General features: G+C 40.6%; 2 protein-coding genes across 3 annotated transcripts in view; one reads left to right on the top strand and one right to left on the bottom strand.

The window, feature by feature from the left end:
• Positions 1-18618, top strand: part of ARFGEF1 (ADP ribosylation factor guanine nucleotide exchange factor 1) — a 43957-nt gene extending 25339 nt beyond the window's left edge. Inside the window, exons 15-20 of one of the 2 annotated variants that reach the window (XM_008074325.2) lie at positions 6355-6487; positions 11425-11564; positions 12993-13161; positions 14525-14663; positions 15591-15708; positions 17160-18618. In XM_008074325.2, the coding sequence (XP_008072516.1) occupies positions 6355-6487; positions 11425-11564; positions 12993-13161; positions 14525-14663; positions 15591-15708; positions 17160-17324 (864 nt within the window). In that variant the 3' untranslated portion in view covers positions 17325-18618. The remainder of the gene's footprint in view (positions 1-6354; positions 6488-11424; positions 11565-12992; positions 13162-14524; positions 14664-15590; positions 15709-17159) is intronic. The other variant, XM_021707131.1, reaches the window with a different exon arrangement.
• Positions 18619-19587: 969 nt separating this feature from the next.
• The window catches only part of CSPP1 (centrosome and spindle pole associated protein 1), a 133531-nt gene continuing 126298 nt past the window's right edge, over positions 19588-26820 (bottom strand). The window contains exons 27-29 of the mRNA XM_008074323.2: positions 23600-23709; positions 22189-22327; positions 19588-20397 (exon numbers count right to left, since the gene is read on the bottom strand). Coding sequence (XP_008072514.2) covers positions 20186-20397; positions 22189-22327; positions 23600-23709 — 461 coding nt within the window. The 3' untranslated portion in view covers positions 19588-20185. The remainder of the gene's footprint in view (positions 20398-22188; positions 22328-23599; positions 23710-26820) is intronic.

Raw genomic sequence — 26820 nt, 5'->3', positions numbered from 1 at the left:
CTAATCCTCATGGCCTAGTTACTTCCTAAAGGTTCCACCTCTTGAAACTGTTGCATTGTGGATTACATTTTCATCATAAATTTTGGAGAGGACACAAACACTCAAACCATGCAGTGAGTTCAAGTCTTTAAAAAGATACCATAAATCTATTATTCAGATTTCTCAGGTTAAATTTCATGGTGGTAAATTTCACAACTAAATTTAAGTGCCATGGACAGGATATTTTAAATTATTTTATAATATAGTACATAGAGCAAAACAATTATTCAAGGGTTGTTAGAGAAAAGTACCAGATTATGTAGGGATTTCTGTACCAAGCTAAAGGTATTGTTGGATCTTATTTTATTTAAGTTTTTTATTTTGATATAATTTCACTTTACAGAAAAGTTGCAAAAACTGTACAGGGAATTCTCACATACCTTTCACCTAGTGTATTGGTTTCCTAGGTCTGCTATAACAAATTACCTCAAATGGATAACTTAAAACAGCAGAAATTTATCGCAAAGTTCTTAAGACTAAAGATCTAAAATCAAGGAGTTAGCAGGACCACATTCCCTCCAAGAGCTCAAAGGGAAAATTCTTGTTTGCCTCCTCCAGCTTCTGGTGGCCATTGGCAACCTTTGGTGTTCCGTGGGTTGTTCACATATCAATATCTGCCTCCATCTAACCATAACCTTCCTCAGCTGTGTTGTGTGTGTGTGTGTGTGTGTGTGTGTGTGTGTGTGTGTGTATAATTGCCCTCTTCTTTTTGTTTTATGAGGACATCAGGGTTCACCCAAAATAAAGGATGATCTTATCTCTGACCCGTAATTACATCTCCTAAAGACCCTATTTCCAAGTAAGATAACATTTGCTCCTACCAGGGGTTAAGACTTGAACATATCTTTTGGGAGCCACTATTTAACTCACTAGGGTCTGTACTCTGGCACCTAAAAATTTATGGCCATCGCATGGGCAAAAGACATTCACTCCCATTCTAAGGTCCCCCAAAGTCTCAGCTCATTATAACATCATCACTGAGTCCAAAATCTTATCTATCTTATCAAGAGTTCAAAATCTCATGATTTCAGTCATCTAGATTAAGGAGTAAATAACACTCTGAATATGATTTATTCTGGAGCAAAATTTATCTCCATCTGTGGGCCTGTGAGCCAGAAATATGATACCTGCTTTGATGGATTGATTGGCTGATTGATTGAGTCGGGGTCTCACTCAGTTGCCTATACTGGAGTGCACCATCATGGCTCACCACAGCCCCAAACTGCTGGGCTCAAGCAGTCACCCTGCCTCAACCTTCTAAGAACTGGGATTGCAGGAGTGAGCCATCACACACTGCCTGAATAACTGCTTCTAAATACAATAGTGCGGGCTGAGCACAGTGGCTCATGCCTATAATCTTAGCACTTTGGTAAGTCAAGGCAGAGGGATCAGTTGAGGCCAGGAGTTCAAGACCAGCCTGGGCAACATAGACCCTGCCTCTACCAAAAAACATATAAATAAAATAATATAATAAATATAGTGAGACAAGCATAGGATAGAGGTTCTCATCTCAAAAAGGAGAAATTGCAAGGAGTAAAGCAGTTACCAGTCCTAAGCAAATTTGAAACTCAGCAGGGCAAATTTTAAGTTTCAAGGCCTGAGAATAATGCTCTGTGACTTGATGTTCTATCCTCTGGGCCCATGGTTTCTCCTTCTGGGTCATTTCTCCTTTTTCTTAAATGTTACCTAACATGTGTTTGCTGCCAAGTAGCTCTGTCAGCCCATTTTCTGCCTGTAGAATCCTAGAAGTCTGATAGCCTTTCTTAGTTTTATCTGTTTCTTGTCCTTTCAGTTGGGTTGGCTGTATGCTTACTGGTATATCATTCTCAAAATCCTTGTGAGTCTCCTATGTGTGTTAGGTTGAATTCATGTCATTAGGCAGGAGTGTTATCCACAGATCTTTCTCAATAACCCTATTCTGTTCCTAGCTTCTACTAAGAGGGTTGATTGAATCAATCAATCTCACACCTGATCTCTTCAACAAAAAGTTGTCTAACCATAGCCTTGACCTTCTGTCCAAAGCATGCTTTCTAAACAGTGAATTTCCTAATTTTAACGTCCTTTCAATCTTAATAGGCTAAACTCCTTCCAAATAATCAAATGCTAGTTCCTTTTTGCTTAACAGTTCTTTCCTCAATATATTTTATTCTTGCATTTTACTATAAGCAGCAAGGAGAAACCAGACCACACTTTTAACACTTGGAAATCTCCTCGGCTAGATATCTAGGTTCATCACAAAGCCTACTTTCTACTCAGCAGTTAACCATAATTCAGTCAAGTTTTCTACCATGTTACACCAAAGATCACCTTTCCTTCAGTATCCAGTAACATGCTTCTGATTTCTTTCTGAGACCTTGCCAGAAATACCTTTATATATTCATATTTGTACCAATAATCTATTCATGATCATACATGTGTTCTCTAAGATGGTAAAAGCTTTCTCTCACACATTTTGCTTGCTTCTGAATCCTCAGCAGAATCACATGCAAACTTGTAACATATGCCTCAGAACTCCTCCAATCTCTACTATTGCCCAATTCCAAAGCCACTTACATATTTTTAGGTATTTATTACAGTAGGACTCCACTTCATGCTATCAAAATCTCTATTAGTCAAGGTCGCAGAAATAGAACCAGTAGGAGAGGGTGTGTGTGTGTGTGTGTGTGTGTGTGTGTGTGTGTGTGTGTCTGCGTGTTTCAAGGAATTGACTTGTGAATATAGGTGCTGACAAGTTTGACATAGGGCAGGCAGCAAGCTGGGAACCCTTGGGCAGGAGCTTAAGCCGTAGTTCACAGGTAGGATTTCTTCTTCAGGAAAACCTGTTTTGTTTTTAAGGCCTTCAACAGATTGGAAGAGGCTCACTCAAGTTATTGAGAATAATCTCCTTTACTTAAAGTCTACTATAGATGTTAACCACAACAAAATACTTTCACAGCAACACCTTCATTAGTTCACGCATTAACCATTAGTCCTTTGACTTGAGTATTTGTCTTAAGTATATAGTACATTGGTACTGTGTTCCAGTCAAGTTGGCGTATAAAAGTAATCTTTATACCAATTTTCTCCAAATATTATCATTTTACTTCATTTGCTTTATCAGTCTCTCCTTCCTCCCTCTTTTCCCCTCATTCCCCTTCCTCCCTGCCCCCTCAGTTTTCTGAATTCTTTGAATTTGCAAATGTAATGCACATTCATCCCCAAAGTTGTGTTTGTTTTCTTGAGGGGAAAAAAAAAAGGGGGATGTCTTACAGAGCCACAGTAAATTAACAATTAGGAAATGGTCACTGAAACAATATTATTATTTAATCAATAGGCCTTATTCAAATTTCTACTCTTCTCTCAATAATACCATTGAATTTTAAACCCAGGAGGCCATAAGTAGCAGACTAATGCCACTGATTGGATTTATCTCCTACAACTTTTAAATTTTTTAATTGTCAAAAGTTAAAACTTAGATTTTAGAAAAATATATTCTGAATTGCTCTTGAGAACCATGACATCTGGCATACTGGGTCTGTGTTGCTCCATGACTCTTATCAGTAGACTTTGTCAGCACAAACTTAAGTACTTCTTAGGACATCCAAGAATGAGCTTGCCCTCACTTTAGATTTTTGCTGCCTCTGTTGTACAATGAAACATTTTGCAGAGTGGGCTTTGATGTCATCACAAATCAAATCCTAGCTCTGCACTGGTGACTTCTGGGGCCTTCAGATAAGGCTGGCATGTTGGGCCCATGTTGTTCCATGAAATTAAATTAAATCGGGTCAAGCAGGAAAAGCTGGCTCTGTGACCGTTCCTGCTCCTGGATTCTGAGTGGTGCACTCAGGGTGCTCCAAGAGCAGCTCACAGACTGGCTCCTCCGAGAAATGCAGCTCTCTGTCTCGGCATCTGGGCTCTTCAAAACTGATCATTGCTGCTGTTGCTGCTGCCACTTCTCATATCTGCCATTTCTTCTTTCATTCTACTTTCTTTGCCTTTCTCTTTCCCTCTTTACTACTTCAATTTTGCCAGTAAGTTGTGGTATTTTTTCATTGTCTTTCTCAGATGGATTATTTCTTGCTGTGCATTCAAGGGCTACTTGTTAAAAATTAAAAATAGAAAAATACCCTATAATGAAAAAATATTTTTTTAAACAGTATGGGAGAATATGAGATAAAAAGTATAAGTCTTTTTGATAATACCCACACCCCAAATCCAACTCCACCATTTCATTTAACATTGTGAAGTATCTCTTTCCGGCTGTTTTCTGTGCATTTACGTATATCTATTTAATACTAATTGTATGTAGTTTTTTAAAAGCTGAAATCTTACTTCGAGTCATTTTGTACCTGGAACATCTAGGAGATGTGTCCACATGTACACCATGATTTCTTTCATAGGGACTTCTTTTCTGCTAGAATGTACTTTTTCAAGGGGAGAAATGTGGGCATATTAGTTCTGGTGCAGAGCTATCCCCAAATTATCCTCATTTATTACATTGGTTAAAGAGAGAAATTGAGAAAGCAATATGCCTAGAATCAAAAATTTCTCTAATACAGAGGATGTTTTTTGAACCACCAATTTTGTGACTAGGTTTTGTGCATGTTTAGTTTTCTGGGAAGAATGTTTTAGAAATTAATCAGTGTCCAAAAGGGCCAGTAATGAAAAAATTTAAAAACCAGTGCTCTCAATTATCTTCAGTAAGACAATACATTTTTCATTCTGAAAACTGACTTATTTAGTGAAATATACTTACTAAAATACATGTTTAAAAGGAGCATTTTATAATGTTTATTTATTTATTTATTTATTTGAGTTGGAGTCTCACTCTGTCACCCAGACTGGAGTGCAGTGCTGCTCCTGGCCACTGCAGCCTCGACCTGCTGGGCTCCGGTGATCCTTCTGCCTCAGCCTTCCATATAATGTTTGTTTTTAAGCAGGGTCTTGCTCAGTTGCCCAGGCTGGAGTACAGTAGTACAATTATAGCTCATTATAGCCTCCAACTTCTTGGGCTCAAGGGAGCCTCCTTTGCTTCAGCCTTCCAAGTAGCTAGGACCACAGCCTCGCGCCACCACATCCAGCTAATTTTCTTTTTGTTAGAAACAGTCTTGCTGTATTGTCCAGGCTGTCCTCAAAACTCCTGGCTTCAAGTGATCCTCTTACCTCAGTCTCCCAAAGTCCTGGGATTACAGTTGTGAGCAACTACACACAACTTCCTTTTATAGTTAAAGCCATTATGGTCAAATAAGTATTGTTGAATCTATATAGTTTTTACTGAGAGTAAATACGTGTTCAACACTTGCACAGATGAATAAGAACCATCGTAACCATAATGATAAGGTTTTGACTTGTGTAGCGTTTTGCTGTTGAAAAATGGCTTCACATTTTTTTTCTTTCCAGCAGTTTTGTGGAACAGGTTTGGTATGCTATCCCCATATTATTTAGAACATGGTATAAAAGATTATAAACTATTATATTTTAAGTCCCAGTAAAATATTATTTTGATTGGCATGATTTCTGGTCACCCTTGCTTATCTTCCTTTCATAAACCCAGAAAGAGAGTGGTATAAGGTTGCTGCAGGCTGAGGCCTTTATTACGTCAGACTAACAGGGGCTCAGCACTCCTGAGACTGAGTTTTCTCTTCTAGGAATGTGCTGTTCTAACAAAATAAAGCTAGCAGAGTAATAGTGTCAGCTGCCATTTATTGTCTACCACTGTGTAGTGTTTTGGGTTTATTGTCTCTAGTTCTTAACCTGCAAGGAAAGTGTTAATTCTGTTTTCAGATCAGAAAGCCTCAGCTCCGAAAAAGATTTTCCTAGGTTACACTGGAGCTGAGTTATTTGGTGGGTGTGTTGGACCCCAGTGTCTAGCTTCTCTTCATGAGACCGTACTCTAAGCAGTCACCTTCACACAGTCACCTGCACACAGACTTTCTAGTCCCTGGTTCCTTGGGTAACAGCAGATCTTTTCCTTAACTCACCCCTGCAAAGCTGCCCTGGGCTCAGCCCCTCCTTTGTCAAGTGTGTGCTCTGCTTAAATTTCATGACACTCGTGGACATTGCTGATTAGTTTTCCACACAGTTGAAACTTAGCACTTTTATCTGTTGCTGTTGGGTGTTATCAGCCCTGAGCCCAGTGTCAGAAAGGAAGCTTTTCTCTGAAGACTGTCAGCGTTTCTCTGTGTACAGGTAATCTTAAATAATTTGTTCATTGTGTGTATAATTGTAATGTGTGGAATGTCATAGGGACATAATACAATTTTTAAAAACCATAATATAAAATTTTCATTCAGAAGTCTTATCACCATACTTACACTGAATTTTTTATTTTATTAGGATACAATATCACAGAAATCTGTCGATATTCATGATTCTATTCAACTGAGATCTGCAGATAACAGACAGCAAGCATCATTGGTTCCTGTATCTACTGTGGGTGAAGAAGTCAGCAAGATTAAATCTACAGCAAGTGAGTTATTTCTCTAAATAAAAATAAATTGTGTATCTTTATATAGGAAATAGGTGGCATTTTTGGTTTTACTTTTATTATTAACAAGCATATACTCTAACTGCTTGCGTCATTGCTTTTTTATTGTGTTTTTCCCAACTGGGACATCTCTTGACAGATAGATGCCCTCTTGGGGAGGGTCAAGGACCTATACCTGCAGTGTCTGCTTTTTCCATGTGCATGTAGTTGATGCTTGTGTCTTCCCTCTCCATCCTCTTCTGCATACCAGCCCCGTGTTCTCTATAAAATGGGATCTCACATGCCCTCCTCTACCATGTGCAAGAGGCAGTAGTGAAAGACCGCTGCTCTCTCAGCAGGAGCGCTGCTTTTGAAGCCTCCTCTCCACACTGCTTCCCACTTCGGTCTGCCTGTGCACATTTCCCTCATTGCTGCCCACACCCATAGCTCACCAGGTTCCTCCCCTCACCTTTTCACACAAAAATGGGAACTGCTTTTGTGAAGAATAAAGTGAACAATTTGGGTACATTTAGTACATTCCTGGTGTTGTGCAACCACTATCTCTGTGTAGATCCAGAACTTTTTTTTTTGAAGGCAGGGTTTATGGGGAGAACAGAAAAGCTCTCACAGTAGGAGGGGACTTCAGGGGGTTGCCCCAGAACGTTTTCATCACCCCTAAAGAAAGACCCGTAACCTTCATGCAGCCATTCCCTTTTCTTCCCCTTCCCAGTCCCTGGCAACCACCAGTCTGCTTTTTGTGTTTATGAATTAGCTGTTCTGGATATATCATAGAAGTAGAATCATATAAAATGTGACTTTCTATGTCTGGCTTATTTCACTTAAAATATTTTTAAGATTCTTCGTGCTGTAGCATGAATCAGTAATTCTTTTCTTTTTATTACTGAGTAATAGTCCATTGTATGTATATACCATGTTTTGTATTTCCATTCATCTGTTTATTTGGGTTTTTTTTACCTTTGGTATCATGAGTAGTGTTCTTATGAACATTTGTGTGCAAGTATCATTTGAATACCTATTTTCAATTGTTTTGCCTAGATATTTAAGAATGAAATTGCATGTGGTAATTCTGTGTTTAACTTTTTGAGAAGTGACCCAACTATTTTCTATAGCCAGCAGCTACACTATTTTTTTACATTCCCACCAGCAATTCCAGTTTTTCCACATCTTTGCCAACACCTTATTTTATTTTAGATGCTAGCTGTCCTAAGGGTGAGAAGTGGTATCTCATTGTGTGATTTTGATTTGCATTTCTATACTGATTAATGATGCCAGGCATTTTTTTATGTGCTTGTTGGCCATTTGTATCTTACTTAGAGAAATCTTTATTCATGTCTTTTGCCAATTTCTAAGTGGATTGTCTTGTTACATACTCCTGATAGACGCTTATCAGATATATTAGACCCTTATCAGATATACTAGATATACTAGACCCTTATAAGATATATTATTTGCAAATATTTATTTTCTCCCATTCTGTAAATCATCTTTTCCTTTCTGGGTAATGTCTTCTGATGTACTAAAGCTTTTTATTTTGATGAAATACAATTTTTAAAATTACATTGGTCATACTTTTGGTGTCATAGCTAAGAAGCCGTTGTCCAACCGAAGGTCATGAAGGTTTTTCCCTAGTGTTGGGGAATAAAAATTTAAGAGTTTTTTTTTTTTTAACCTCTTGTATTTAGATCATCAATCCTTTTTACTTTATTTTTTTCAGGGATTTTTTTTTTTTAATGTCACTGAGGCTGGAGTGCAGTGGCATGATCACGACTATGACAGGTCACAGCAACCTCAACCTCCTGGGCTTAGGCAGTCCTTCCATCTCAGCCTCCCAGTAGCTGGGACTACAGATGTGCACCACCATACCCGGCTAATTTTTTTTATTGTTTTGTAGAGACAAAGTCTCACTATGTTGCCCAGGGTGGTCTCAAACGCCAGGGCTCAAGTAATCCCTACCTCAGCCTCCCAAAGTGCTAAGATTAAAGGCGTGAGCCACCATACCTGGCCTAGGAATTTTCTATTAACCATAGGTGCTTACAGTTCTTGAGAGAAGACAGGCTTTGTTATCCTACTTGAAAGAAGCTTCTAGCTTCAGTCACTATATCTTACTAACATCTTAAAGGGCAGATAGGTGGTGGTGAATGGCCCATTGGCATTTTCATTCCAGTTCTCAGGAGAACAGAATGGTTCATGTAGGAATCCATGCAGCTTCAGTCCGCACCAAGAAAGGACAGAAGAGCTCCAAGACAAAGGTGTCTGCAGCCCTAATGGAAGCTCTTAACACCTGTGAGACGCTCGTGTTGTAATTGATAAGAATACATATCCTTAGACCCCCATCTACTCACTACTCTCATAGTCTCATTCTCTGCCCAAGACTGAGAAAGTTTTCACTTGGTGGTTTATCTGGAAATAACTTTTTTCCTGGGGCAAGGCCTCTGCTTTCCTGCTATCCTGAGCTGTGGGCTCACATTGCTGTCCTTATGCCAGGCATCTCATTCTCGCTTCCCTGGAAGTTTCTAGGTGAGGTTCATCCTGAGATAACTCAGGACAGATGGAGCTGGGGGGGAAACAAACATGGGGCCACCCTGGTCACATGAGTCCTTTCACTTGGTGGACAGGTTGTAGTTGCTCTATTGGGTGAGGAGGCCAGCTGCCATCTACTCTCTCCTACTCATAGAACACAGTCACAGCATGGACCTAGTACTAGAGTCTGAAGGGCCGCTGCCTCATGTTTTCTGCACACTTTCAGAAAACACCACTGCTCTGTCTCATTCAGTACCTACAGTCCCATGTAGTCAAAAACTGCTTAACTTTGCTCTCTGTCATACAGTGACCCAGTGAAATGGTAACTAATATAACCCTGGCAGTGCCAAGCTTTGTCATAAGTGAAATTTGCCCAAACCAATAATGTACCGAAACATGCTGCCTGACCCTTGCTCGGGAGACCCTAGTTAGGATTCTCACCCAGTTCTCAAAGGGCACCAGAAAGCATAGAGGGGCTCAGCTTCCCTGTTTTAGAGTACAGCTTTGTCTGCCAAACGTGGCATCTCTGGAGTGTCTGAAGCCCTGTTGGACTCTCTTAATACTGGTGAGACACTTGTGTTGTAACTGATGAGACTACATCTCATTAACCATCTACTGCTACTAGGAGTGTCTTGCCCCAGGAACTGAGTTGTGTTTATAACTTGAATGAAGAAGTGAACCTAGGCTGGATTGCAGTGGTGCGATCATAGCTCACTACATCCTTGAGCTCCTGGGCTCAAGCGATCCTCCTGTGTCAGCCTCCCAAGTAGGTAGGACTATAGGTGCTTGGCACTATGCCTGGCTTTTTTTTTTTTTTCTTTTTAGAAATATGGTCTCCCTATGTTGCCCAGGCTGGTCTCAAACTCCGGGCCTCAAGCAATCCTCCTCCCTTGACCTCTCAAGTAGCTGGGATGACAGGCATGAGCCACTGCACCCAGCCTTGTTTTTAAACTTGAGATCTAGTACTAAGAACCAAATGTTAAATAGAACAGCATTTCTAAAAAAAAGATCTGGAAATGAACCTTTATTAATGACCAATAAGAATAAATTGTACTAAATAAGTTATGTTTTATACTCCCCAAATACCAAAAACATGAACTTAACTTCACAAATTGGTGCCAGAGAATTTGTAGTAAAAGCCTTTTTTTTTTTTTCATTCTGAGTCTCACTCTGTCGCCTAGGCCAGAGTGCAGTAGCATGCTCAGGGCCACTGCAACCTCGACCTCAGGCGATCTTTCCACCTCAGCCTTCCTAGTAGCTGGAACTGCACGTGCCATCACACCCGGCTAATTTTTTATTTATTAAGAAGTCTTTCCAAGTTGCCAGGCTGATCTTGAACCCCTGGTTTCAGGCAGTCCTCTCACCTCTGCCTCCCAGAGTGCTGGGATTGCGGGTGTGAACTACTGTGACTGGTTAACATGCTTTTTACACAGTAGAAAGAAACTGAGGGGTTGTAAGCACTTGAGCCATTGCCCCAGACTAGTTAATAGACAGCACCCTTTGGGCAGTAGTCTGCCTTCTGGAAGACTCCCTAGAAAAGCTGTCCCTGAGAACTCGAGATCTTCCTCATGGTCTGGGGCTGCCTGGGGCCAGATGTCAGTGCTGCCACCCTGTTTCAGCATCTCAGTAGTTGAATCCTCTTTTATAACCTCGTGCTTAGCTAGCGTGGTCAATGAAATGGAACATTCTCCCATGAGTGTGTTCTTATAGGCTGGTGGATTGAAGAAATGCCCTGTTGAGCACATTTGCTCAGGCTAGAGATGTGTAGCCATGTTGTGACTGATGCGAATGTGGGGAGCACTTAGTTACTTTGCAGCTGGATTACTTTTGTAGTAATGCATTTAGCTTGACTTTTTATAGGCTTCTTTGCCAATGGACCCCTTTGAAAATAAGAGGTAATTTCAGCCATTACTGCTCCTCTGGATCCACATAAAACATGTGCGGGTCAGAAGTCTTGGCTGCCCCGCATTTCCTGTCCCATGGAGATCTGGCTCCTGTTGTTTTCTTACAGCACGGGTTTTTATAGTCCCTGTTTTAGAGGTCGGACTTGGGTTTACAGTAGATGCTCTTTAAATTTTAGGTTTTCATCCATTTTTTTTACATTTTATTCGAAAGTAACCTGAAACTTAAAAAACTTGCGGTAGAACCATCTTGAACATACTTACTATTCGAAATTATGTAGAGTATTTTTATTGAAAAAATTACTTTTCTAAGGCTTTTGTAAATACCCATTGAACTTTTACTGAGTAGTGCCTATGTTTAAAAGCAGTGTGTTCTTCTCATTGTGATGTGTGCATACGTAGTAATGTTTCCTTATTAACATTGTAATGTCATAGAAATTATAGAGGATTCAAAATAATTTTTTGTTTGCATGTGCATTGGGGGGGGTTTCCTCACAGAATTTCCAGAACAAAAATTGTTTGCTGCCCTGTTGATTAAATGTGTTGTGCAGCTGGAACTCATCCAGACTATCGACAACATCGTGTTCTTCCCAGCCACAAGTAAGAAGGAAGATGCGGAAAACTTAGCTGCAGCCCAGGTGAGAGAATGGCAGGACAGCTGCTTTTTTTGGGTGTGAGTGGGAAGTTCGCTGTATCAGTCTAGGCTTTACCGTAGATGTAACTGGGGGGTCTTCATCATATAGATGTCTTTTTAAGCCCTGACCCTGGATGTCATCATGAAGTCATGAGTGTAGCTAGAACAGAGAGGAGGGTCAAGGACTGAGTCACGGGGACCTCGTCCTCTGTAGCTCCTGGAGGTAAACCAGCTGATAGAGACTAAGGACGAGAATAATGGGGGCTGGGGAGCAGAGTCTGTTGTCCTAAAAGTCAGATGAAGAAAGTGCTTTAAGAAGGAAGCGATTGAGTGCTATTAAGTGCTCTAGATAGGTCATGTGATGTTCCATCTGTGAATCGCCCTCCATTTGGAGGATTTGGGCAACCTTGACAGTGTATTTAATTTTAAGACTGAGGGCAAAAGTATCGTAATGAGTCCAAGAGAGGAGAGGATTTGGTGATGGTAAATGTTGACAAATGTCTTGAGTTTTGCTGTGAAGGGGCAAAGAGAAATGAAGTGGTAGCTGGAGGAACGTGAGGGGGTCAAGAGAGGAGTTTGCTGTGTTTTGTTCTCTTGAGTGGTGATGTGGCAGCATGTTCACTGGTGAGAGCTTTCTAGTAGAGAGAGAAAGACCAAGTGCAGGCAAGAAGGGCAGTTGCTTGCACCATAATTTCGAGTGACTGAGGATGGCACCACATGCAGAGTGGGAGCTGCATGGGGTAAAAACCCAGAGAGCTTCCGGTCACAGCAGGGGAGGGTCAGGGATATGGGTCACGGATGCAGGAAGGTTGGTACGTTTCGTGTAGGAGCTTGTGGGAATCTCCTCTGCTGCTTCTGGTATGTTCCTGAGATGGGAAGAAAAGTCATCCACATGTGAGGGTGGAAAGAGCGATTTAGGCATTTGAGAAGTGGAAACACATGTTGGTTGTCCAGGAACACGGACCAGGCCAGTTCACACGGGGACTAGGGCTGCATCGGCGGAGTGCTGGGCAGCACCAGGGCCCACAGGGGGAAGAGAAGCCGTTCTGTTCTCTCCAGTCGTGGCTGTGTGGGTCAGACGTGGAGTGCAGTCTTGCTCACTAGTTGCTACAAAGAGGAGTTAAGAGATGAGAGTAATTAAAATCATGTGCATGGACTCCACACTGGGTGAGAGAAGGGAGGGAGGATGAGGGGCTGAAGAGTGCAGGACCGGTGGGGAGTTGGTTCCAGCCGGGGCTAGGCTCAGGGGAGGCACTGCTTGGGGACGCTGGTGCATTTCAGAAGGTCAGCCTTCCCCTGCTTTCTGTTAAGATCAAGCACATTGAGTATCTATGGCCTTCTTATGAAATTGGTCTTTGGGGAACGTTGTGTTCTAAATTTACTAAAATTATCGTGTCTGTGTATATATGCTGTGGTGGTTTGTTTTCCAAAGAGAGATGCGGTGGACTTTGATGTTCGAGTTGATACCCAAGACCAAGGGATGTACCGCTTTTTAACATCACAACAACTTTTTAAGCTGTTGGACTGCTTACTAGAGTCACATAGATTTGCAAAAGCATTTAATTCCAACAATGAACAGAGAACTGCTCTGTGGAAAGCAGGTAAGCCACACCGGCCTTTAACATTCACTGTTGAGGGATGTGGAACAGATATGTACGTTTCTCAGAACTCACTGATTGTCTGCCTTAGGTCTGTGCGTGTCACTGTAGGTACTTTGACCTTCACAATAATAATGATAATAGTTAATCTAATAACCAAGTCTTTTTCTGGGCTACAGAAGGCCAGGTAACTCGTTGGGTGGATTTGCTCCCTCCTCATTCAATCCCGTTAACTTTTATTTGACCAGTTGTTCTTCCATCCTGTTTGCTCCTGCTTGGGTCTTCCTGTCGACACAGCATAATAAAAGCTTTCCTTTTATGAAGAAAAAAGTGTGTGAAGGTCCCACACATAAAACCTGGCTTGTGTATTTGAATGACTTCTCTGTGTTCGCTGAGAGTTGTCATAGCTCAGAATGGAGCTGACGGTATTGGGTTGACAGGTATATTTGTTTTAGAACAAGTTAGAAATTTTAAACAAAAAATAAGCTGTATTATAAACTGACATTGTTAATTTTTTTATTTAAGAAATAGAGCCAGGCACAGTGGCATGTGCCTGTAGTCCCAGCTACTCAGGAGGCTGAGGTGGGAGGATTACTTGAGCCTAGGAGATTGAGGTTGCAGTGAGCTGTGATCACACCACTGTACTCCAGCCTTGGCCAAACTGCGAGACCCCAACTCTTAAAAAAAATTACTCGGTGCTCTTTAGGTACAAAGAGTGCTAGGAGAGTGAGGGATAACAGAGTAAGGCAGAAAAGGATACAGAAGGGAGCTGACGTTTATTGAACATCAAACGCTATCAAAACACTGTATCAGGTGCTTGTGTTTGCTTATTTAAAATGGCTTTGTTCGTTCTTCTCCCTTTCAACCTACTTTTCAGAAAGAGTAGTCTGTATGTACTTTTCCCTTTTCTTCAACTCAAGTTGTGGCCACCATTCGAGTGGGACTATTCCTGCAGAGGTGACCAGAGGCTCCTTCTTTCCACACTCACTGGACCCTTCAGACTTTTGGCAGTTAAAGCCATCTCACCCACGGGTGCCAGCCTGTTTATCTGGGAGCCCATCTGCGAGCAGAGCAGCCACGCCATCTACAGCTTTGTCTGTGGGGCTTCAAGTGCAGTTTCCCTTGAAGGGATCCACTTTTCCAGCCATGAGTTGTTTTATAACCCCAGCTTGAAAGGGAAGGGACTTCTCAGCGTGGTAATCACCTTCCTGAGCCTGGGCGCAGGCTGCTGTGGCCAAGGCAGCTTTGCTTTGTCAGCAGCAGTTGCCCACGCTAAATGCACACGAGATGTGCCTCTGCACAGGTTCTTCTGCCTTGGTATATGGTGCCTTCCCAAACTCATCCGAGAAACTTCCCCTTTCCACAGGCTTCAAAGGCAAGTCCAAACCCAACCTTCTGAAGCAGGAGACCAGCAGCCTGGCCTGTGGGCTGCGCATTCTCTTCCGGATGTACATGGATGAGAGCCGGGTTAGCGCCTGGGAGGAGGTCCAGCAGAGGCTTTTGAAGTAAGACTCTCGGCTGACTTCTGCATTTGACCTGCATGAAGCAGGAAAGGAAGGGGGCGCTGGCAGGTCCAGGCAGCTAGCTGAGCTCTGGGGCCTGGATACTTGTTTCACAGAGAGATTGTGAAAGTTAAATAATCTTACAGGCATATGCGCTTTGTACAACTGATGACGTGTGAACAGGTCATATCTAGCATATGGAACAAAGGAGAAAGCTTTGCTTCTTAAAATTTCAAGCTATAATATCATTTTTAGGTGTTTCTGGTGCCATAAAATAGTCTCGTTTTTATAGGACAGTCATTTATGAAAGTGAAAATTTGCCTGCCTGCATTTGGTTTGAAAAAATATTTCAGGTTTTTCTTGGTGTTTCTTTTTTCTGTTCTCCTTAAAACTAAAATATAAACTCAGGCTAAAGATGAAACATGCCATTCAGAAAGAATAGTGCTATCTGCATTGTATTTTGTATCTACTTTTGAGGAATTGCTATTCTAAGACCAGTTAAGTACATTTAAAAATTTTAAGAGAACGGGTGATTTTAAGAGACTGGGTGTCTCTGTTCTCCCATTTTATTAACAAGACTATCAAGACCCAGAAGGGCCTAAGGCCTCACAATCAGGGAAGGGGAAAGAGCCACTCAGATTTCACGAGCTTGTGCCTGTGCTGCCTACCGAATGGAAGTTTTGAATTCAGTGAAACTTAGAAATTGTGGGTTTCCTGATAAGTTGCAATGGCTTTTTAAAGTCTGCTTGGTTTTCTTCCTATCTTGAAAATCAGATAAATGTTTTTGTTGACACCCCAGCTAGTGTAAACAGATGGGCTAGAACAAGTTCTTTAATAGTGTTCACAGCTGTATTCACTGTTGTTCTTTCTCAGAATAAACCGACCAGCAGGCATGCAAAGTAACATAAAAGGAAACCTTTTCTTTTGCAGTGTCTGCAGTGAAGCACTAAGTTACTTCCTCACTCTAACATCAGAAAGCCATCGGGAAGCCTGGACTAACCTGCTGCTGTTGTTTCTAACTAAAGTTCTAAAGATAAGTGATAACAGGGTAAGTAGGAGGCTTTGTATCTGCCTGGCATCTCTGGCCTGACTGCATGGTGAGTATGAGTCCTGAGGCAGGGAAGCTGGGCCCCAGGCACTGCCCAGGAGGTCTCCGAAGCAGGCCAGGTGGCAGTCTTCTCCCTCCTGACCCAGCTTTGTTATCTAATTAGCGATTCTCTGGGGGATTCAGTAGGAGAGGATGCAGAATCCCTTGGGACCCTTGGGCAAACTCCCAGGATCCCCCCACATGGCAGTTCTCGTGCTGACCCTGGGAGTCTCCCCTCCTGCCCCATTCTGTTAGCTGCTTTCCAGCCACCTTGCAGCCTTGCAGTCCACCCCCTGCTCCAGGCTGCCTCTGTCCCTGGGCCTGGGCGCCAGCTGCGGCCATTCCTTTGGCACATTTAGTGGTTTCATGCAACCCAGAGTCCCTAGTGAGTAGGCCATGCGCTCATTTTATAATGTTAAACCAGTAGAAGTAAAGACAAAATACAAATATATAATTATAAATGCATGTTTAAAGTTTTCAAAAATGTACATGTTACCCTTGAAAAAATAGGGCAACTCACAGCTCACGTATAAGGAAACGGGTTGTTCTGTTGTGACACTGAATAGATTTTAAAATGCCTAGTCTGGTGGCCTGATATGTGCAACCATGGCACCCATGGAGGCAGATGCTCATCCCAAGTCACATGCCTTGTGCCCAGATGCGTTTCCATGGGACTGACGGGCTGTGTAGAGCTTGGAGAAATACCTAAGGCCACCAGCAGCAGTGTGGCCAAGACGGTCTTGAAACCCTCCTCTTACTCCACAGCTGGCTTTCTCAGGGTATGTCCTACTGCTTCCTTGCATCTTGAGGGGTGCAGAGGGTAGGAAAGGAGAGAGAATAGGCTACAAGCCAGTTTTCAGAGATACAGAAACTACAGCAAAAGTAGTGAAAGCTTGTAAGTTGAAAGCCAGTTTTCAGAGATACAGAAACTACAGCAAAAGTAGTGAAAGCTTGTAAGTTGAGCGATGCATATGAAGTATACATAGCTTTGCCTGGAGAATGTTTAATTGCAGTATAAGGTGGAATTTTCCCTAAAACTTAAAATTTTAATTTAACAAACAAAAGATGTAATTCCAGTAACCCATCTTATAAAAAGTTAACTTTAGCTTTTTGCTCATTACCCAGGAAAAACAATGCTAAGTGACTAGAAGTTTGTCAAAGATACGAAATGTTTTTGAAAATGTTTTTCAAAGTCAGGATATAGAACTGAGTAGTGTTTGTATTAAGCGAATCTCTAGATACTTCTCAAACTCTGGGTTCCATAAGCACAGAATCACAGCCTGATGATACAGACTTCCTTTCTTCTGTCTTCTGTGATCAGGGCATGCCCCAAAGTGGTTAGACTCCATTGGCAGTTTTAGGCTCTGTAGTTTGCAGTGCACACACTAACGGAGAATTCATTTTCCTCCCAGTTTAAAGCTCATGCATCATTCTACTACCCTCTCTTATGTGAAATTATGCAGTTTGACTTGATTCCTGAACTTCGTGCTGTTCTTAGAAGATTTTTTCTGCGAATTGGAGTAGTTTTTCAGATATCACAACCACCTGAACAGGAACTTGGAATAAACAAGCAATGATGAGAACTTAATATTTTTCTGTTGGCGTTTACATCCCTCTGCTCTTTAAAAGGACCCCGGAGCTGAGGTTTCCTACCTGAAAAGTGATTTCTCTGAATTGCAGTGTCTGAGAGTTACTGATAAAGATGTTTAGAACCATCACTCCAACTTGCAACTCTCTAGTCCCCTTAGTATTCTGGTGGATTCCATGTGTCATGCTGGGCTCATGTTGAGCAGAATCCTGTTTAAATGGTGTCAGCTAAGGCTCATGGGCCCTCCCTGTCCTCCATGGCAGGAAGAGCCCCACATATTTTTGGCAGGTGTGGAAGTAAAACTTACCCAAAGAGCTATAGATGTAAAGATTGGACTTCTACAAGAAGTACAACTCAGGAGAGCTGTATTTTGAAGGATAAAATGTTTATACCTGGGGAGTGGGGGGAGAAGAAATTATTGTTCATGGTAAAAAGATATTTAGCAACTATGGTATTCTTACTCTGAAGATTTTTGCACACTCAGGCTATCTGAGATACTGGTAATCATCCTTCTGTGAAAAATGTACAGAGATGCAGGTCTGTAATATAAAAATCTTAAACATTATATAGTTCTTCCTGCACTGTTTTATTTCTTTATTTTCTTATTCATTTGCTAAATACCCATAATATTTTGTCAAATGCACTAAAGATTTGGGTTGAACTTTTTTTTATTTTGTGGGGATTTTTAGTTTTGCCCTTTTGGGGGGGTGGTAATTTTGAGGCTTCAGTATACCCAGAAGTTGTTGTGGTTGTCAAGAACAACAACAGGGAACAAAAAAAGGTAGAAAATATCCCTGCTGACAATAACTACCTGTAAAATATTTCTCTTAGGGCTTCTAAAGATGAGCCGTTAAAATAGAATATGATTCTTCATGAACCGAAACTTGAATCACTGCAAAATGAACCTAGTTGCTGTCACTTTTTCTTTTGGGTGGTGGGGCTTGATGTAGATTTTACTCTATGTACAGAATCTAATGTTGAATATATTAAAATAACAAATCTGGCATGGTTTGCGGAGGTTAGACTTACTGGAAATGTATTCATACTGTGAATTGTGCTCTGATGGTTGAAAGACAAGATTGTCAAGCATTCCGTATTAACAGTGGATGTAGAAAATTTTTTCAGATGGATAAAATGTATATGGTACAGATGTAAAGTTTTCTATGTAAAAAATTCTGTACAACTTTCTGTACAATATTGATTCTCATCTGGCATATTCTAATCAGGTTATAGGTCAATAAAGTTTTTGAATTATTTCATCAGTGCAGTCAAAACCTGCATAACCCACAGCCCCATGTTTCATTTATTCTATTGTTTTTTCATAAAAGCCAAACAATTATGGAAAGGAGGTTTTCGGCCAGAACTACAAATTCAGCATTCTTTTGATCTGATATTTTCTTTCCAGCTTCTGTCATTAGATCCTGCCTCACACACTCTCATCGTCAAGGAGAGTCATCATTTTAAGTATTTTGTGTATTTATTAATAACCCAGCATAAATTATCCTACACTATTTGAATGCTGAAGAGCTAAGGTTTTCTTAGGAGCAGTTTGCAATGATACTGTGTGTCCTAGGAGTCAGTTCATGTTGTGTCGTACAAGACATCGGAAGAAAACGGAACATGTCAAATCACTTAAGGGGGTTGAGTTAAAAAACAGGAACAGTATGGTCTTTACTGTCACACTTCTCTTAGTTCATGAACAGATACTGAACCATTAATGTGTTTATAAGTGCACTGTATTTATTACACACAGCTCCGTCCAAGCCCAGCTGGATGCTAGAGCTGGGAGCCGCCTTGTCTAAGGGTACATGCTTCGCACGACTGGGAAGTTTAAAAGAAAATCTTTAGATTAGAAAAATTGAGTATAAAATTCACGTGCAGCAAAAACTCAAAATATATCAGAAATTTATGGCAAACTCATCTGATCTTGTCTACTATTCCTACTTGTCTACTATTAATTATGTCAGAGAAAACATTCGACAAGCAGTGCTTAGAAACTGTTCTCAGCTGTCATGGGGCTAAAGATTCTAATCCAAGTCAGAATTCTTTTCCAGGATTCGAATGAATCTCTCCCTTTTCAGAGTATCATTTATTGAGTGATTAGAAGAACTAACTCATTTATCCAAGGGTTGAGTCCGAAGTGGTGGAGCAAAGATTCGGTCTTTGCCCTTGACCCCTGAATATTTTTACCTCTCTCAACCTCTGGAAACCTGGTTAGAAAGCTCAAGTCTAATTAAAGTAAGAAACAGACATTAGTAATAAAAATAAAAATTTATTTCTATTAAGAAGTAGTTAAGTCATATAAATTAGTAACTTAAGACAACATCTTCATTGGCACAAAAATAAAATAGACGTGACATTTAGTGTATGGCTCAAGGGAATAAAATCAGTTACGGCTCCCATCATTTCTACTGAACCAGTAGCTATAAATGGTATGAAAATAACTAGCACATTTGATTTCCTCATTACACAGCAACTGGAATGATCACAGCTACAACAGATTTGATTTTGAATAACAATGGCAATTGTGCATGTAACAAAATTCTGGTTTTACAGTACTGGCAAGACACTAAGTTTTATTTACCTTATCTTAATGACAAGCAGAATTTAATATAATGCACATATGGTAGTTCAATCGAAGAGTTCCTTCCCACTCTGACTTATCACAAAATTGTGCAAAAATAGTTCTATACAATTCTATTATATAAACCAATCATCATGGAAAAGGTACACTTGACAGATGGAACAAAAGTAATTAACTTCCAGGTAGGGCCTAAAGGAGGACATATAATATTAAAGATACAGATTCACCAATCCTTTCACCTTAAAAGGCACAACTGCAGCTTTATTTCAGCCATGTGCGGTCGACAGGCCCTGCCAACTCCAAGTGCCTGGTTTTCCAGGAACCTGGTGCTGCTCCCGGTTCAGCTGCTCGGCCATGAAGCGCTTCAGCGTTTCGGACGTGCCGGGGCGGAGCCAGGGCTCAGTGGCTACAGAGTTTGACCCATGATCCCCCACAAGTTCCATGATGTCGTCAGGGTCAACCAGTGAACTCTCGTCATCTACAGGAAGCAGAGACACACGACTCAGATAACAAAGGTGGCAGATGGGCGATGGGAACACAGGTCTTCTATAACACAACTCACTACAACTCGCCTTTCCCACAGTATTGTGTCCTAAATGGTATTGTTTTTGTTCACCCTCTATTTTAGAGGCGGGAAGAGGCTAATCTGGTGAAACAAAAATATGATCAAATGAGTAAGTTGACTCCATGGCACTAGCAGCCAGAGAATCCGGATTCTGTGTTTATCAAAGGGATTCAAAGTATTCAAAGGTGAGGCTCCACCAACATTAAGTTGACTTGGAGGAACGTAGGCGATCTTACTTTGTGACCTCCGACATCCTAATGATATACATAAAAGTGTTTTTTAATTTAGCAAGGTTTGGGGAATACATTGCTATAAGAAAATTAAGTCATTCGGGGAAAGCACTAGTTAGGATGAAATTACCTCCAGTCTTACACCTCATCTAAGAAGGTCACATCATCAACTCAAAAAAAAAAAAAAAAGGTAGCTCTTTATGTAATTGAATTTGTACTCAACTTCATATCTGTATTTTACTTATTAGTAGATATAATAATAGGAAAATCTGTCTTCCTACCCTGTGATGTCAGTTTTCTTTTTTTTTTTTTTTTTTTTTTTTTTAATTATATCCGCTGGTCTGTGAAGATTAGCCCAGCAAAGGAATATGTGCAATCAGTTTAATGTGCAATCAATCCACATCGGACCAAAAAGTTCCTGTGTGAAAGGACAATGTTAAAAACAGTTTAGATAGTAAAAAACCTTCTGAGTAAGTAGATTCTTAAAAATACTCTGTCTACTGTCAAATATACTCACTCCTGTTAAATATTAATTCAGTTTGATGGTTCTAAAAAAAAAACTGAAAAGAAAATGCCTTTCAGCTAGTTAGAAGACATCCCATCCCACTATTCCACATTTTTCCAGGTATGTTAGGAAAATACTGTCCATCAGTTTTACCATATCTGCTGATGTTTGGTATGGAATTATCACTATCAGAACACATCATACCTTCACTGCTCAGAGTTATATGAGTACAGTTTTAAACTAACAGTCTTAAATGTAGGATTCTAAGAATATCTTAAGAAAACTGCTATTAGATTATTGTAAGGTATCTTAACAAAGTCTGTTTTCCAAATAGACCACCCTATTTTCTAAAATGAATATTATTATTACTAATATGAAATTGTCTCATTATCCCAGAATCTAACTAATAGCACTGATATTTTTTTAAAAGGGCGGGGGGTGGGGGGAATAGCCTAGGACTAGCAGGGGAACTCATTATTTACCTATAGAATCTTCCTGCCTAGGCTCCACCTGCGAATCATGAAAGTCCACTCACAATGAGAAGACTAGCTATGGTGTAGAAATACAAGAAAGAAGGTAAAAACTGTCTTTGTAATATACGGATTTGCAACAGATGTGCCATTTAAAGGACTCAAAATCTTAAAGTTAACTTCTGGTCATCTCTCACCTCATTAAGTAAAAATACTATACCATACTAATCAGCATTTTCCCTGCTGAAACAAAAACTATTGTATCTGTTTAGAATCCACTCTAACATGGGTACCCTCCTCTCTGGCAGAAAAAAATCGGATGCACACTTAATCCTGAGCTCTGATTGTGCTGCAAAATTACTGCATCCTGGGCCATACAGCTCAAGGGACTTCACAACTCCGATGCCATCTATTGCCAGCCACCGGTGGAGACTTCCCTGTAAGCAGGCTGATGTGCTGACACAGGCTTTGTTGTAGGCCATTCAGTGCAGCCAGTTACCTGTATGGATAGGTTTATGCTCAAGTTCATTCAGTCTTCGCATCCGTTCCTCATTTCTCATTCTGAGCTGATCCACATTTATGCTGGATACAGACTTTAAGGAGAGACCATCTGGTGGTACATTAGGACGGCTGTTATCCTATAGTTAGAAAACAACATCAGAAACGGTCATTAACATAAAATGTGTTAGAATGAACTGGTAAATCAAAGCATCATCTTGCCCTCTGTAAATGTACATGGTGATGAGAAAAACAAAACAAAATGAAAATGTGGAGTATTTATCACCTGACTCCTGTGTTTACCCATGCAGGCTCAGATGACTTAGTCAAGAATAAGCTACAGCCTTCATGATGACATAAAAATGCAGCCAGTCTGGATAAAGCTTGGAAATAACAGGACGCAAAAGAAAAAAACAACAGCAGGGGCTAAGACTCAGTCCAGCTACAGTAATCATGATACTGTGGTATTATACAAGTCAACAATAAAAAGCTCAATTTGAAAATGGGCAAAGGATCTGAATAGACATAACTTCTAAGAAAATACACAAGTGACTAATAAGCACGAAAAGATGTCCAACATCATTAGGGAAAGGCAACTCAAAACCACAGTGACACCACTTCACACCCCCTGGATGGCTATAATCAAAAAGACAAGTGTTAGCCAGGATATAGAGAAACTGAGCCTTCTATGCTGCTGGTGGGAATGTGCCAAAGAGTGCAGCTGCTTTGGAATACAGTCTGGCAGTTCCTCAAGATGCTAAATGTAGAGTGAATGTATAACCGAATAATTCTAATCTTAGGTATATACTCAAGAGAAATGAAAACAATAAAAATCCTGTACATGAACATTAATAGCATCATAAAAAGCCCAAATATCAATTGTTGAATGAATAGACAAAATACAATACCAAAGTACCAAGGACTCCAAAGCCTATACTTTTTACTGGCTGTATTCTAAAAAGCAGCGGTGAGAGCATGGGTTTGAATCCTAACCTTGCTCGTGTGACTTTGGGCAAGACATCTAACCAAAATGGAGATGATGCCCACGTCATAGAGTTAGGTCATTATGAGGGTATCACAGATTTTCTGATGGCATCAGCTGTTTCTTGCACCTCTTCTGAAATCCCTGTGTTCTTCAGGGGGAAAAAGAAGGCTGGGATGCAGAGCTACTTACAGCCCCAGGAGAAAAACATTATTACCTGGAGGAAGCCAAAGCAGCAGAGTTTAATGAGCCACCAAGGTCATCCAGCTAAGTGGTGGTAGAGCCTACTAGGCTCAGAGCCACATCTGCCTCATTTCAAGCGAGTGCTCTTTCTTTCGCTAGACACCACACACATTTGACCAAGGTCAGAACCCAGACCTCTCAGTCTTAAACTGAAGAGGGAGGACAAAAGAAGACATCTCACACACACCAAGTCCAGTCCTTTCCATCTGTTCCTCCGGCGCTCCCTCGCAGAGGGCAGCTGAGATGACGGAGGGAAGGCATCGTCCTCGATGGCAGGATACGTCTCGCCGTAAGCACCTAAAGGGCCACAGGAGGGAGGAGTCTCACTACCATTTCAACTCTCAACCAGTGCTAAACCAAGAAGCTGGGTTTTTTTTATTGCTTTACTAAGATTTTACACAAACCATGAAATAACACTGTAAGGGTTTACAGTTAAGGGATATTTAGTAAATTTACAGCGTGTGCAATCATCACTAAAACCTAGGCATTTCCATCACATTAAACAGCTTCCTTGTGCCCAATAGCAATCACTCCCCACTCCTACCTGCTGGCTTCAGGCAACACTGATCTGCTCTGTCTCAACAGATTTACCTTACCTAACATTTCACATGAGTGGAATTCTACAGCATAATGTTTTGTGACTTTTCACTTGGCAGTAGTATGTTTTAGGTTTATCTATGTTGTACCATGTTTCAATAATACTCTATTATATGGATACATCACCCTTTATCAACGCATTTACCCCCTGACAAGTATTTGCTAGTTGACAGACATGAATAATGCTGCTATGAACATCCACATACAAGGGTCCATGTGGACATACGTTCTCATTTCTTTGGTGTACATCATAGAAATGAAAAGTCTGGGTATTGTGGTCAGCTGCTCAGCCTTCTGAATAACAATTTTCAAAAGTGGTTATGCCACTTTACATTGCAGAAGTTCTAGGGTCCCTACATCCTCACCAACACTTTGTGTGTCGACCATCAGTCTTTTTGGTTACAGCTATTCTAGTGGGTCAACAGCCTATTTGGCCATGGGGTTGAATAGCCTACTACATGTACAGAGTTTTCCCCCTACTCTTTCTTTTGAAAAAAAGCATACCTAAAGAAAAGTTACAGTAATATAATGAATACCCAGAATCACCATTTGTAACTTTGAAAATGTCTTTATATATTTTGGGGACCATATAATTGATATTCAAAATCTCCAAATGTATATATTTTATAGTTTTAAAAATACATTTTATTGAATAAGGTATGAGGCTTTCTATAATTCCAAATTAAGTTTTGGGTTCTTCCATGTCTTTTAATGGCTTAATAGCTCATAACTTTTTAGCACAGATTAATGCTGTGTTGTCTGGATGTACCACACTTTACCCACTCACCTCCTGAAAGACTTTTTTTTGGCAATTACGAATAAAGCTGCTATAAAAATCAGTGTGCAGGTTTCTTTATAGACAAGTTTTCAGCTCCCCTGGCAAATATCAGAGAGTGCAACTGCTGCACTGTATGGTAAGAATATGTTTATTTTTGTAAGAAACTGCCACACTGTCTTCCAAATGGTTGTACAATTTGTACAATTTTGTGTTCCCAAAAGCAACAAATGAATGCTCCTGTTGCTCCATATCTTGCCAGTGTGTCATTATTTTAAATGTTGCCAGTCTAGCAGTTGTGTGACAGTATCTTGTTCTAATTTACAGTTCCCTAATGACATATGATAGCATCTTTTCATATGCTTTCACCTGTATGGTGAAGTGTGTGCAAGTCTTTTGCCCGTCTTTAGGGTTTTGTTTTTTCATTTTCTAATTGTTTAGTTTTAAGATTCTTTGTGGCTGGGTACTTTGAGGGACCAATGTGGGAAACTGCTTGGGGCCAGGAGTTCAAGACCAGCCTAGGCAACATAGTGAGACCCTATCTCTACCCCCAAAAAAGGACCAGGGATGGTGGTGTCTGACTACTCGAAAGGCTGAAGTAAGATGGCTTGAGCCCAGTAGTTTAAGGCTGCAGTGACCTATGGTCATGCCATGGCGCTCTAGCCTGGGAGACAGAGCAAGACCTTGTCTCAAAAATTTTTAATAAGTTGAATTTTTGATAAGTCTTTTATGAATTACGTCTTTTACAAATATTTTCTCACAGTCTGTGTCCTGTCTTCTCATTCTTTTGACAGTGTCTTTCATGGAGCGTAAGTTTTTAATTTTAACAAAGTCCAGCTTATTTCTTTCATGGATTGGTTCCTTTGATGTCGTATCTAAAATTTAGTCATCATCATAGCAAAGGTCATCTAGATTTTCTCCTACGTTATCTTTTATGAGTTTTATAATTAGGTCTGTGATTCATTTTGAGTTAATTTTTGTGAAGGGTGTTAAAGTCTGTATCTAAATTTATTTTTTCACATGCAAATGTCCAGTTGTTCCAGCACCATTTGTTGAAAAGGCAATCCACCATATTGCCTTTTTTCCTTTGCCAGAGGTCAGTTGACTATATTTGTGTGAGTCTATTTCTGGGATCTCTATTCTGTTCCACTGACATATTTATTCATTCTTTCACCACAGCCATGCTGTCTTGACTACAATAACTTTATCATACGTCATGAAGTCAGTGTGACCACCCTCTGACTCTGTTCTTCTCTAAACATTCTGTTAGCTATTTTGGCTCTTTTGCCTCTCCATATAAACTTTAGAATCAGTTTGTTGATATAATAACTTGCTGAGATTTGTACTGAGATTGCATCGAATCTATAGATCAAGTGGAGAAGAACTGACATCTTGACAATATTGAGTCATCCCGTCCATAAACGTGGAATCGCTTCATTTATTTAGTTCTTCAATTTCTCTCATCAAAGTTTTGTTGTTTTCTTCAGAACAGATCTTATATTTTGATAGATTTATACCTTATGTTTTGGGGGAGAGGAATGCTTCTGTAAATGGCATTATGCTTTTAATTTCAAATTCCACCTGGTCATTGCTGGCATACAGGAAAGTGACTGACTTTTGTATATTAACCTTGTATCCTGCAACCTTGCTGTAACTGCTTAGTAGTTCCAGGAGTTTTTTAGTTGATTCCTTCAGATTTTCTATAATCATGTCATATGTGAACAAAGACAATTCTATTATTTTCTATCCCAATCAGTACTCCTTTTATTTCCTTTTCTACCTTCTTGCATCAGCTAGGACTTCCAGTGTGATGTTGAAGAGTGAGAGAGGATATCCTGACATTAGCTGGGGCTGGGCTTGGTGGCTCAGTCTGTAACCCCAACACTTTGGGAGGCCGGGGCAAGTGGCTTGCCTGAGCCCATGGGTTTGAGACCAGCCCAGGCAACTTGGCGAGACCTCGTCTCTATGATAAAAACCAAAAATTAGCTGGGCATGGTAGCACATGCCTGTAGTTCCGGCTACTTGGAAGGCTGAGG

The sequence above is a fragment of the Carlito syrichta genome, unplaced genomic scaffold (assembly GCF_000164805.1).
Source record: "Carlito syrichta isolate Samal-C Ts95f unplaced genomic scaffold, Tarsius_syrichta-2.0.1 Scaffold316389, whole genome shotgun sequence".
Taxonomy (NCBI): domain Eukaryota; kingdom Metazoa; phylum Chordata; class Mammalia; order Primates; family Tarsiidae; genus Carlito; species Carlito syrichta.
This window is presented reverse-complemented; position numbering and strand designations above follow the sequence as displayed.